Source organism: Belonocnema kinseyi, chromosome 2 (genome assembly GCF_010883055.1).
Source record: "Belonocnema kinseyi isolate 2016_QV_RU_SX_M_011 chromosome 2, B_treatae_v1, whole genome shotgun sequence".
Taxonomy (NCBI): domain Eukaryota; kingdom Metazoa; phylum Arthropoda; class Insecta; order Hymenoptera; family Cynipidae; genus Belonocnema; species Belonocnema kinseyi.
In genome coordinates, this window is record NC_046658.1 from 103,876,591 (window position 1) to 103,890,252 (window position 13,662).

Genomic DNA, 13,662 nt, shown 5'->3' on the forward strand with positions numbered 1-13,662 from the left:
AAAAATTCAACTATTTTGTTAAAAATGTATCTTTTTGATTTAAAACTTCATCTGTTATAGAAGAAATTTCATTTTTTGTATGGCAATGCAACTTTTTGGTTAAAAATCGTTCTTCTTTTTTTGATAATTTAATTAATTTTTTAAAACATTTCGTTGAATTTCTTTGTTTAGAAATCATTTTTTTGTTAAAGATTCATATTTTAAGATGCAAAGTTATCTCGTAGGTTAAAAGTTTAATTATTTTGTTATAAATTAATCTTTTTTAATTCAAATTCAACTACTTAGGTAAAAGTTAAACTACATTGTGAAATTTTTTTATTGAAGGCTTATGCCTGGTTGAAAATTTAACTATTTAATGGAAAATACTTTCTTTTTTTTAGAATTAATTTTTTAACAGAAAATTTAACTTTTCCATTTTTTAAGATTGATTTTTTTGTTAAAAATTTGCGTTTTATTGTGTAAAAAAATTATTTTTTAGTTTGAAATCTCCTTTTTTTTGCATAAAAGTGCATCAGTTTCATAGAAAACTAATTTTTTGTTGAACAGTCATATTTTTTGTTCGAAAATTGAAATTTTTTAAAGTAAATTTGTCTTCTGTTTTGAAGTTCAATAATTTGGATAAACTTTTATTTATTTTTTGAGTGAAAAATCTTTATTTTTTAAAAATTCGTCTTTTCGGTTATAAAATTATTTTCTTTTGTTTTATAAATTTAATTCTTTTATTAATAAAATATAAACTATGACACTTTTTTGTTGACAATTTGTCTTTTTAGGTTGAATATTCAACTATTATGTTAAAAATTCAGTTATTTTGTTGAAAATTCCAGTATTTTGTTAAAAAGTTATCTTTTAAAGTAGAAAAAACATTTTGTTGTTTGAAATACATTAATACATTTCAAAATTATGAAACACTTTAATTTCCGACTATGTCTTAGCTAGAAAATAATTTTTATTCAACCGCTGATATAATCTGAACAATAAAAATATTGTTAAAAATCATAAATTCTTTAATTCTTTTAAATTCTCCTCAATTCTGTCATATTCTCGGTTATATAACCTGAACTTAAATTCTCGGGAATTTAAGAACTCTTTTGGCAACGTATACAAATTCAAATACAATATCCGTTTGGTTTTATGACACTTTGAATCGAGGGTCGCTCGCAGTAAAACTTGAAAAAAAAATGAAAAAGAACCCTGAAATCTTCAAAATCCTATTAAAAACAGTTAATGCTTATGAAATTCTTTGACGAACCTTGAAATATTGTATGAAAATCACTTCAAATCTTGACAATTCGTTGAAATCCGATAAAATATCTTGAAATCGCTGAGGTTTGATGAAGTCTGATGTTTCCGGAAATCCTAGAAAATGTTTTTAAATACCTTAAGAGCTTTTTAAATTCTTTAGACCGAATTAATTTCAAATCAGACAGGGTCGTTTTTTAGAAGAAATTAGGCGATATGTATTTTTCTGATTTGCAAAAAAAAAAAAAAATAATAAATACAAAATTTACCAAAAAGTTATGCGTATTTGTATGTTGTGCTTTGTTTGTCAAATTAATAATTAATTATATGTAATAATAATATAATTGCCAATTTTTCTTTAAACCTCTGTACCTTTTTGATTCTTATAGCGTTTGTCATCTTCTTTCAAAATCCACCGGAAAATTGAAAAAAGGTTTAAGATTAACAAAATAACAGTGGTTTTTCTGCGAAAAATTAAAAATAGTTTTGTCAAAAAACCCACTTTTTAATTTGTTGCCAATTTTTTTTCAGCTTGTAATTTAATAATGACGATATCTTGTAAATGGTTTAGCTCGCGTTTTTTGAGAAAATCGATTTCTGATTTTTTCAGAACAACCGCTGCCAGCTTCTTAATTTTAAACCTTTTTTGACTTTTCCAGCGAATTTTGAAATAAGTTGATAAACGCTATTATAATCAAAAGAAAAGAGTTTTAAATACAAAAATTTCGGATTTTTTTTGTAAACAGAGCACAACATTCAAATACGTATACATTTTTGGACATTTTATTGTCGCAATCGATTGAAAATCCCATGGAATATTTTTACGTATCGTAGAATCTTATAGGCCCTATAAAATCCTTTCTAAACCTTTGAAAATTCTTAGTAGTATTTGAAACCCCTTTAAATTATTTAAAACCTAGGAATTCCTTCAACATTTTGAAACTATCCTGAAATCTTTTAAAATACCATACAATCTTTAAAATTCTTTGAAATCTCTTCACAATTTTCGTATTGCATTTTTTAAGATTTTGGGAATAATTATCTTGAAATATTTGAAAATCTGTTTAAATCGTTGAAACCCGATGACACGTCCCTTTTTTCATGTAAATGAATTGACATTCATTAAAATATTATAAAATATCTTGAAATCCCGAGAAATTAACTTTTATATCCTTTAAAATTATTGAATTTCTCGGAAATCTTATAAAATCTCTTGAAATCCGTGGAAATTCCGTATAAATCTTTTGAAATACTTGGAAATCCTCTAAACCCCCTTGGAATCCTTTAACATACCCTAAAATCTTTGAAATCCCTTTAAATTTTTGAAACCTATTGAAAATTCCTTGGATTTTTTTTTAATGTTCTAAAATCTTTAAAATACTTTAAAAAATTTGAAAATAAAAAGCTTAACAATTTTTAAAATCTCTTCAAATCTTTAAAGTCTGATGAAATTCCTGAATTCATGTAAATAAATACTTTGAAATCCACTAAAATATTCTAAAATTCCTTGAAAGCCCTGGAAAATCTGTGTAATATCTGGAAATCCCTTGGAATTTTTGAAAATTAGTTAGAATCTTATAAATTCCATGGAATCCTCCAATATTTCAGAAATTCAAGGAAATTCTTTAATGCAGTTTTAAAGACTCGACAAATAAAAAATTATTAGCGTTTGAAATCTACCATTTTTTTATTTAAAAAAAAAAACTTTTTAGTTGACAAAATGTGAATTTAAACTATAGTGATTCTTAAAATTTAACTATAAATGAAGGATTAACCAGTGATTAATAATTTATTTTACAAATTTTGAAAACTATGAGAGCTCATCCCACTCGAGCTGAACAAATGTATGGGTCTTTGATCGATTCGGCAGCTCAATTATTAAAGTCTTTTATTAAATTAAAAATATTTGTTTAGTCTGAAACTTGTCATTTTTGAATGAAGAAAAATAACAATTGCTTAATAATTAGAAAGATTTTATTGATCTTGTAAAATCAGTAATTATAAACCAAATTTATTTAGAACTAAACACAAGACTCAATTTTGAAACTTTCAATTGTTCTATTTGAAATAATGTAATTTACAAGTAAAATCGTTGAATTACCCAGAAAAAATGAGAACAAGTTGAAGAGATATTTAGATGGTCTGAAAAGATTCAAAATTAATTCAAAATTTGAAATTACTTCAAATAATTTAAACGAAGTGTCAACGAATACCGACAGAATCTGGCTATTTATACCGACATTTTGGTGCAAATAGCCCACGCTCTAATTCAAAACAAAATATAGATTTTTGCAGATTTCGAACAAAAAATTTAGAAGCTTTTTAAGAATTATGTAAGGCTTCAAAACAATAAAAAAAATTCTTAAGATTCCCAGGAAAATGGAATACTTCATAAATAATTTAAAAATTGAATAAATCTAAAACAACGCGTACATGTTTCAAGATTTTGAAATACAATTTTAAAGCTTTTCAAAAACTTTTAAACTATTTACAATGAGAGTAATTTAACTTTTAATTTAAAAAGTGTGCAGTGTTTAACAAACATGTAATCGTTCAATTTTTAATATTTCTAGCTTAAAATTGCTTAAATTTATTTGCAGCTCAGTTTTTGTTACTTCAAATGGAAAAATTATTGGCTTTAGAGTTAGAATTTTTTTATTTTATTGACCGTAGTCAAGTAAGTGAAGCCTTTAAAATCTGTCGAAATCCCTTTAAATCTTTCAATTTTTCAGAAATCTTTAACTCTAAAAAATTGTCTAGTCCGCCTCTGGTTTAAATTTAAATATTATATGAAATGCTGAAGTTCCAAAGTTAGAAGTTTTGACATTTAGAAAAAAAGAGGAATTATTAAGGGTAATTTTTTTGCTTCTAGATTGAAGACAAACTCAAACAAGAAAGACTCGAAGAGGAACGGCAGAAGTTGATAGAAATTCGAAAAAAGACGCCGGAAGTGACTATCACTGTTGTCGATCCTCAAAGACCTATGCCTCACAGGCTGCAGTCTCATCGGAACTTGCCCGAGGTTTCGATCCTCCCAGCATCCTCGCCTATCGTGTTAACCGCTTTAAAGCAGTGTAATATTAAGAATAAGAAAAAAGACAAGTACGAAGCTCCCAGTAACATAAGTGTCTCTAGTAAGAGCAACGCCAAGACGAAAGGTGTCGCTCATACGAATCAAAAAATTAAAGGTCCAGTCTCTGTCGACCGGGTCGATGGAGTTTTCAGTTCGAATCAGAGCTCAAAAAATAGTATTAAGACAGAGAAAGTAAGCAATAATAAGGTGAATAAGGCACAGAATAAGTCGGGTGGTAAAAAGGGCGGCAAAGTGGCTGCACCTCCTCCAGCTCCTCCGACTCCTCCTCCGCCAGAGCCGATAGCCATAGATGAATCCTTGTTAACTAAGAAGGAAAGGAAAAAATTGAGAAGAGAAAGGCGGAAACTGGAAGAGGCTAAGCAAGAGACTGATAACCATCTGCAGATTGTGACGATCAAGAGGGTTATGGAGTCGAGTAGTGCCGAGCCTACTGTAACAATAACGCTCAAAGGCCAAACACCCGCGCAGGATAAGGTATTGTTTACTCTAGTGAATGGCCAAACTAAAGAATCCACCAAGTCCGACCAAGGTCAGAGTGGTGGCGGAAAGAAAAAGAAGAACAAAGGTAAAAATAATAACAACAGCAATACTAACAACAGCAGCAACAATAACAATAGTAACAATAACAGCAATAGTAACAATACGAACAATAGCAAGGTTAATAACAGCAACCAGACGCAGCAGAATAACAAACTGCAACAATCTAATGTAAAACAGCAACAGCAGGCGAAGGGAAATGATAATAAGAATGTAAAACAACAAACGGGAAATGAAAAGACCAAGAGTGGTAAACAAGTTGAACCTCTCAAGTTGCAACAGCAGGCTTCAGTAGAAACAAAAGCTACGAAATCGAAAAAGGATAAGAAGAATACCGAAAATAAAGAGAATGTTTCGCAGCAGCAGAATAGTTCGAACAAGAATAAGAATCAACAGCAGAATCAGCAACAGAATCTCACCAGCAAAAAACAAAATAAAGTTAATTCATCTTCTCAAATACAATTGGTTCAAAAGCAGACCAGTCTTAATAACGCAGTGGTTGATAAGAAGACAAAGACACAGCAGCAGCAACATCAACAGCAGCAACAGCAGCAGCAGCAAAATAAGAATAATCAAACGAATGCCAAAAAGAACAATAAGAATGTTAATAGCAGTGGTAATAACAATGGTAATAACAATACGAACAACAATGCAAATAATAAGTCGAACACGAATAAGACTGATAATAAGAAAAATCAAAGTAAAGTGCAGCAGAATTCAGGTAATAAACAACAGAGGCCGCTAACTGCTGATGTTCAGAGTGGTATTAATGAACGCGTGAGTTCACCATTTAGTAGTCAATTTAAAGACATTAGTGCAAGTTCTAAAATCAATATTGAGAATCTCAAGCTACCGCCGGGCATCACGATAACGAAAGTGGACACTCCTGCAAGATCTCTTCCAGTTAAAACGACACCGAAGCCTAAACCGCCGAACCCACCGAAGCAGACGACGATCATCGCCGCCCCAATGAACAGTGCTCAGTCTGCTTATGCCAATCAGCAGAATGGCGGTAATGTCATTGTCGTTGACACTGGAAAGCTTAAGCAAGATCTTATGCCAAAGTCGACTGATAAAGGTAAGATACTTTTCTGTCAACGTTTTTTTTTCTTCTTTGATAATATAAACTATCACTTTAGTCTCACAGAAGCAGGGTTGTGAACGGGCGTACACATGATAACGTTTTTAGTACGTTCCTAGATGATGAATGTTTTTGGCAGAAAAAAAATGACCTTTTTGTTTAAATATTTATGTTTTAGTTTAAAATTCTACTTTTGGGTGAAGAATGTTTAAATTTGATTAAAAATTGGCCTTTTTTGGTAGTAAATTAATCTTTTTGTTTGAACATTCATATTTTTGGTTAAAAATTGAAAAACGAAGATTCAAACTATAACTACTTTCTTAAAAATTAAACTTTTTAGTTAAGAATTCTTGAGTTTTATTGAAAATTCGTCTTTTTTGTTAGTAAATTAATCTTTTTATTTAAAATTTTATCTTTTTAGTTGAAAAATCAACTTTTTCGTTCAGAATTCTTTTATTTTGTTAAAAAATTTGTTTTTTTCGGTAGAAAATTAACCTTTTTGTTTACAAATTCATCATTTTGATTCAAAATCTAACATCGCGGTTTTAAAGTTGAACTACTATACCAAAGAAAAAAACCTTTTTTTTCTTTCTTAAAAATTCAACTTTTTAGTTGAGAATTCTTAAGTTTTATTCAAAGTTCGTCTTTTTCGATACTATATTAATCTTTTTGTTTAAAAATTCATCTTTTTTAGTGGAAAATTAAACTTTTTCGTCCAGAATTTTTGAATTCTGATAAAAATTAATCTTTTTATTTAAAAATTCATCTTTTTCAATCAAAATTTAACAACTAGGTTTTAAAGTTGAATTACTTTCCCAAAAATTAAAAAAAAAAACAATTTTTTCTTTCTTAAAAATTTAACTTTTTAGTTGAGAATTCTTGAATTTGATTTGTAATTGAAAATATCGATTCCATTTTTCATCGAAAATGGTCCTTTTTAAGTAAAAATTCAACCTTTTATTCAAATTCAACTATTTTATTAAAAATTTGTGGTTTTTTGTTGAAAATTGGGATTTTATCTAAAGGCTTCGTTACTTTCGGTATGGGGGGGGGGGGGGGGGGGGGGGGGGGGGGTCATTACCAAATCGGCGGAAAACATTATTAATATGAAATTGAATGACAATAATTATTCATTTGCATAAGCAGCATGATATCACTGTATTGAACTATTTTGTTAAAATTAGTTTTTTTTTGTTTGCTTAAAATAATAATTTTTTTAACTGAAAATGTAACAATTCTATTTTTGGTTGAAAATTTATAATTTTTCGTTGAAAATTCAAATACATGGTTGAAAATTCAACAGTTCCTTTGCAATTTTTTTCTCTCTTGCCTAAAAAATAATTTTTAGTTGAAAACTCAACTCATTTTTTATCAAGAATGCATCTTTATTGGAATAAAAATTTAAATCAGTAGTTGAAAGTTAAACTCTTTTTTTTTAATTAATTTTTTTTTTGTTGAAGATATATTTTAATTTAAAACTCATCTTTTTGATTGAAAAATAAGCTATTTTGTTGAATGTTTTTTTTTTTTTGTAAACAGTTAATTTTTTAACTGAAACTGTAATTATTTTAGTTAAATATTCCCAAAATTTTCATAAACTTTCATCTCTTTGTTTGAATATACACTTCTTAATAAAAAAATTTAAATATTCAATTTTTTGTTGAAAATTTATGCTTTTCAGTAGAAAATTCGTTTTTTTGTAGAAATTAATCTTCTTAGTTAAAAATTAATCTTTTAGATTGAAAATTCGATTACTCTATTTAAGGATTTTATTTGAAAATGAATATATTTTTTTATTTTTACCTTTTGCAGTTGATAATTCATAATTATAGTTGAAAACTCATTGTTTTTTGTAAAAATGTAACTAATTTTTTTCAACTCGTTTTTTATATTTAAACATTTTTTTAAACTGAAAATTTAATAATTCCAGTTAAATATTCCATCATTTTAGTTTAGAATTTATCTCTTTGGTTGAATTTTAATTTTTTTAAACTAAAGATTGAACTAGTCAATTTTTTATTAAATAAGCATCTTTTTTATTTGAAAGTTCGTCTTCTTTTATAGAAATTTATTTTCTTGATTAAAAATTCAATTATTCTACTTAATTATTCATCATTTTAGTTGAAAATTTCGTTTGTTTTTAGTTTAACTTTTTAAATTCCGGTTTCATCCCTTTGAGATGAAAATTCATCACTTTGTTTAAAAATGTAACTATTTAAATATAATGTTTAATCATTTTAGTTGAAAATTCATTTCTTTGGCTAAACAGTAATTTTTTTAAACTGAAAATTCAACTATTCAATTTTGGGTTAAAAGTTGATCTTTTTTTGAAAATTAATTTATTCTGTTGAATATTCGTGTTTTTTTGTTCGAAATTAATTTTCTTGGTTGAAATTTGATATTTTTCGTTTAGATTCAACTATTCTAGTTACATATTCACCACTTAAGTTGAAATTCATCAGTTTGGTTGAAAAAAAGCATATTTTTAGTAGAAAAAAAATCTTTGAAAATTCATCTTTTTCGTTGAAAATTAATGTATTTCAGTTAACTATTTATCATTTTATTTAATGATTAATCTTTTTGGTTGAAAATTAAACTGTTTGTTTGGAAGTCAAACTCTTCAGTTACAAATTCATTTTTTTTTATTTAAAATGTATCTATTGCAGTTGGAGCTTTATCATTTTTATTGAAAATTCATCAGTTTGGTTGAAAATTTGCTTTTTCTGGTGCATTTTTGGTTGAAAACTGCTTTCTTTAAGTTTGAAATTTAACTATTTGGTTGAAAACTAATCTTTTTTAGTTCCAAATTCAACTGTTTGGTACTTTAGACAGAAATTCAAGAAATGAATTGTTATCTTTTCAGTATTACTTAATCATTTAATTAATCAATGGCGCTTATATATTTGAGAAAATCGTGTAATATAAATTGTCAAAGCTTTGCAAATGAAACTTTTCAATTGTAAAACTAAACCTAAAAACTGAAAAAAACATTATTCATTATAAACTTGAAAAACTGTATACATATTTCGAGTTGATTAGCTAGGAAGAAACTTGAGATACCTGGAAAAAATCTGCAATTGTTGAATTTTCTTCCATGATTTGAGTAGACCCCCTAGCTTGTACTTGTTTTGATTGTTACGAAATAATGTATATTGTTTTGTTGCAGATGCGTCAAAGGAAAACCAAAGTGGAAAGAAGAAAAAGAAGAAGAAGAAGAATAAAAACAGCGTTGCCCAAAATGGCCCCTCATCAACGCATGTGCTCATATCTCAAAACAAGGATCACAGTGAGGATACGGCTAGAATACTGCACAATCCACAAACAAACATGGTGACTATCAGGAATCCAGCTTTCGGTCCGCCAAAAATGGAAGCAGCTTCACAGCAAGCAGCCATCATCAAGGTGTCTGAGAATGGGATGGTCACCATCAGGAGTCCAGCTCTGCAACAGGCTATCAATGCCGGATTGACGCCTCCACCAAAGCCAGACTTTATCATCAAGGGCGACTTGACTGGTGGAAAGTCGAGCCCAAACAATTCCAATCCAAAGCACACCAATGGCATTATTCCCTCGAGTCTGGCCGAGCTGCGAAGCAGACTCACGCCGGATTGCACGAGTTTGAGCGACCTTGCCAACATACAAATCAGCAAGGTGACGAGCGGTCAGCCGATACCCGAGAACGGGATTAATATTAAAGGAACGAGCGTGACCTTGACGAAGGTGAGGAATCCGGATCCGATGATAGACGAGGTTCAGCAGGCGAAGACAGCGGTGAGGGAGGCGATAAATGCATCGATGGCGGCGGCCGTTTCCAGCAGCGGGGGTGGCGGCGGCGGCAAGGGGAAGAAAAAGAAAAAGCGCGGAAATGGCGCGAGGCAAAGCGGGGATGACTGGAACCTCGTTGGTGAGAAACAACAATAATCAAACTTTATCATGTAAATTTCCGCTTCTTTTTATTTGTTTTTGAACGCAGCCGCGTTAACGTACTAGAACCATCGAGTTTGATACTTGAAAACGAAAATTTTTAATGTATGACTAGCGTTCGTAGAGGCTTTCTTCGAGAAGTCTCTGGAACATTTTTCCTAGATTTATTTGGCGTTTACAGAGCTTACACCTTTACAGATAATTCAGATTTGTATAGTTTGAAAAAACTTTCTTCTTGCCTTATTTCAGTTTGTTTCTCACTGATTTGCGAGTACTGCGTTCTTAATCAGTCTTTTGCACTTCTGCACGTACTCTCTCAGGCATAACAGATCTCATTACCTTTCTATTTAAGTTTTACGTTTTACCTCATAGACCGGCTTATATGTTCGTCTTGTAAAGTCAGTATATCCATTATTGCATACTCGATAGGTATCATCGTTACGGTATTTGAAGGGTTGCAGTAGAGAACTAGATAGATGAGCAACAAAATCGGAATTTTTCAGGAGAGCGACAAAATATTCTTGTAAATTCGAAATCACCATTTAAAGACAAAAGTCCTCTCCTGAACTGAAGTGTTTCTTAATAAAGGCCAAAAATAGTGTTTTTATAGAAATTTTATCCAGTTCCGAGGAATAGAATGTGGAAGTTTATAAGTCCAAAAGGACAGGAACCTAACATTGGAAGAGGTTATAGCTGCGGATTGATGCAAAAAGTTTAATTTCCAGTTAACACAAAAAATAAAAACTAATCATCGTGATACTGAGTTGCTTAATTTGGAAGAACATGAATTTGGTCGGAAAATAACTAACTAATTTCAAGTAATCCATTCAAGAATTTGGAGGTTAAAATTTCATGAGGTTTGAAAATCTTCTTTTGTATAATAATTAAAAATCTAATTACCAATAATCAACAAAAAATGTAATAGTTTATATTTCAACTTTAAAAAAAATGATTAAATTTTCACCAAAAATGTTGACTTTTAACCTAGGGTTTGAATTTTCAACCTGCATAAATGAATTCTTAACAGATGTAATAATTGAAGTTAACAAAAGAATGGAATTCCTACCAAAAATAATAAATTTTGAAACCAAAAACGAATTTTCAAAAAATATTTTTCATTACAAAAAAATCCGAATTGATAAACTTTCAAGCCATAATACGATTTTTCTGTAAAATAGTTAAATTTTCATCCAAAGAGGAAATTTTAAAATAAGAAGATTAGTTTCCTAAAAAAAAAATGAATTTTCAAATAAATAGGTTAAAATTTAACTTAGAAAAAACCAATTTAAACAACATACAATGCATGCTCAAGAAAATAATCAAATTCAACAAAAGAAGTGGATCCAAACTAATGAATTTTTAAACCAAAATATGAATTTTCTGGAAACCGGTTAAATTTTTAACCAAATATGAAATTTCAAACTAATCAGATTAGTTTTCTACCAAAAAATACGGTTTTCCAACAAAGCAGGTAAATTTTTAACCAAAGAGATGCGCCTTAAAAAAAAACTAAAAAAATCAGAAAGTAGTTCAACTTGTACTCAAGTTAAACTCAGCAGTTAGATTAGATTTAGATTAGATAAGTTAAACTGAAAAGAAGAAGAAAACTATTATGAATCTTCAACAAAAAAACAAAATGCCTTTTAATAAAGTGGTTCAACTTTTACGCAAGTATTTACATTTTTAGTACAAAAGAAACCAATTTTCGTCCAAAAATGGAATAGTTATATTTTAGGTTAAAAAAAATAAAATAAAAAAAGTGTTTTCAACAATTAGTGAAACCAAAAAAAAAAAACAGTTGCATTTTCTACCAGAAAATATGACTTTTGATAAAAAATTGTTGAATTTGTAAGCAAAGATTAAAATCTTTAATGAAAATATAATTGTCAAGAGGAAGAAACTGAAAAAGTAGAAATAGAAATAGAAATACAAGACAAATAAATTGCTTTCAAGATTCTTATATATCATTAAAGGTCTACTAAAAGAAGAAAAGTATATATATATTTTTATAATTTAACGATAATAATGTTGAGAAATATCGTTCATAATGAGAAGGCAGGATATTGAATGGAAAAAAATACTATTTAAGGGCTTTTTTTTCGAAAAAGAAGGAATAAGCAGTAATATAAACAAAGATGACTTCAATTTCCAGCTACTTTTTCATTAATTTTACAATTAAAACAAGCCAAGAAAAGTACAGAGATTCAGTGATCTAGTTTTGATTTATCAGTCTTTTTATTACTATATTAAAAATGAGATTTCGGTGAGATCCTTTTAATACCACGTGTATTTGATTTTTAAGAATTTTGCATGCAAAAAGCCCATTTTCGGTAAAAATGTTGGTTGTCTAGGTCTATACTGCAACCCTTCATTTATTGCTTAAAAATTTTGACTTGCTAGTCCGTATTTTTTCTTTTTAAAGACAACTGTCGTACTACCACGAACGCGTTAGGTCGATAGAAATATAAACCATATTCTTCTAGTTTTAGTCTAAGTATTAAGGAATTTTTGTTTTTTTATGAGATGGATTTTCAAGTGAAAGTTCGCGAAACAAAATCGTGTTTATAGATTGTATGAACTGTTTTCATGTCCTAGCCCTATCTTTCGAAATGAGAGAAAACTGAATGTGATATTAAAGTACAGGGAATTTACAGCTAGAGACTAAAAAGGCGATATTTCTTATCTGCTAATGGCACAAAATAAAATTACATTTTTTCCAAATATTCATTCTCTTTCTTCCAAACGGAACTGACATTTATCCTAATTACTGCATGGGTTCGGTTACAATAGTAAAGTATTTGTGCTTAAAGTTTAAAGATTGATTTTGCACAAAACAGTTTCTCCAAAATTCATCTTCACTTTTTCCAAGCAAACTGATGTTATCAAAGTTTATGACGTTTAATTCAATTGGAGAAAATTAGTCGGAGGAAGTTGCTAAATTGTTGGAACGCAGTGCTTATTCATTCAATGAAAAACAAAATTGAAAAACAACTAGGAAGAATTTCTTGGATGAGTTTTATTTTTTCGCACTCCAGTCGAAGAAACTAGGCTTAAAATAGATTTTGCATCCCATACCCATGCAGTACGACGACAAATGCACTGCAGATGCCGACACTTACCCGATTCCTTCTCAACCCAACCCATCCACCTCCATTTGCGTTGAGTTTTGTTCATTTTATTTTTTGCTGTCTTTACCTCAAATTTAATTTTCTCCGGTTTAAAATTCTGCAATTTTAGAGTAAATCTTTCAGATTTGAGTCATTTTTTAATTTTACAGCTTTCAAACATACAAAAACAAAGAAAGTAATAATTTTAAGAAAGAACTACCTTCCTTGGAATGTCTAGGGTGTCTAGCGGACGGGGAGATCGCGAAAAACCAGGAATTTCATTTAGGATCGGGATTTTTTTTCTACTTTATTTTCTTTTCATAGTTTTCGAGAATCAGAGATAGAGGAAACTGATATGGCTTCACGTGTCGTATAATGTATCATCGAAGTTTCTCGATGATTGTCAAAGTTTGTTTATTATTAATTATATGAGAGTTGTATTTTTTTCTCTTGAATAGGTTGAGATCAATCAGAATTCTCTACAAAAGAAGCGGAGATAAAGACATTTTGTTAATTATTTAAGAAGAAATTGTAAAAATAGTGAAAATTTAAATACTGTTTTAAGATTTAAATAGTCTAATATAATAAACTTTTTACAAAGTGGCTACAAAAAAGTTGGAAGAATTCAAAGGATCTCATCTTTATGAAAATTAGATCAAAAATCAAATGAATAAATA

At 29.1% G+C, this 13,662-nt stretch overlaps 1 protein-coding gene across 2 annotated transcripts in view; it reads left to right on the top strand.

Moving 5' to 3' along the window:
• LOC117183100 overlaps positions 1–13,662 on the top strand; it is a 49,137-nt gene that overhangs the window by 31,904 nt on the left and 3,571 nt on the right. For both annotated transcript variants that reach the window (XM_033376267.1, XM_033376268.1), the window contains exons 16-17: positions 4,115–5,951; positions 9,121–9,858. In XM_033376267.1, coding sequence (XP_033232158.1) covers positions 4,115–5,951; positions 9,121–9,858 — 2,575 coding nt within the window. The remainder of the gene's footprint in view (positions 1–4,114; positions 5,952–9,120; positions 9,859–13,662) is intronic.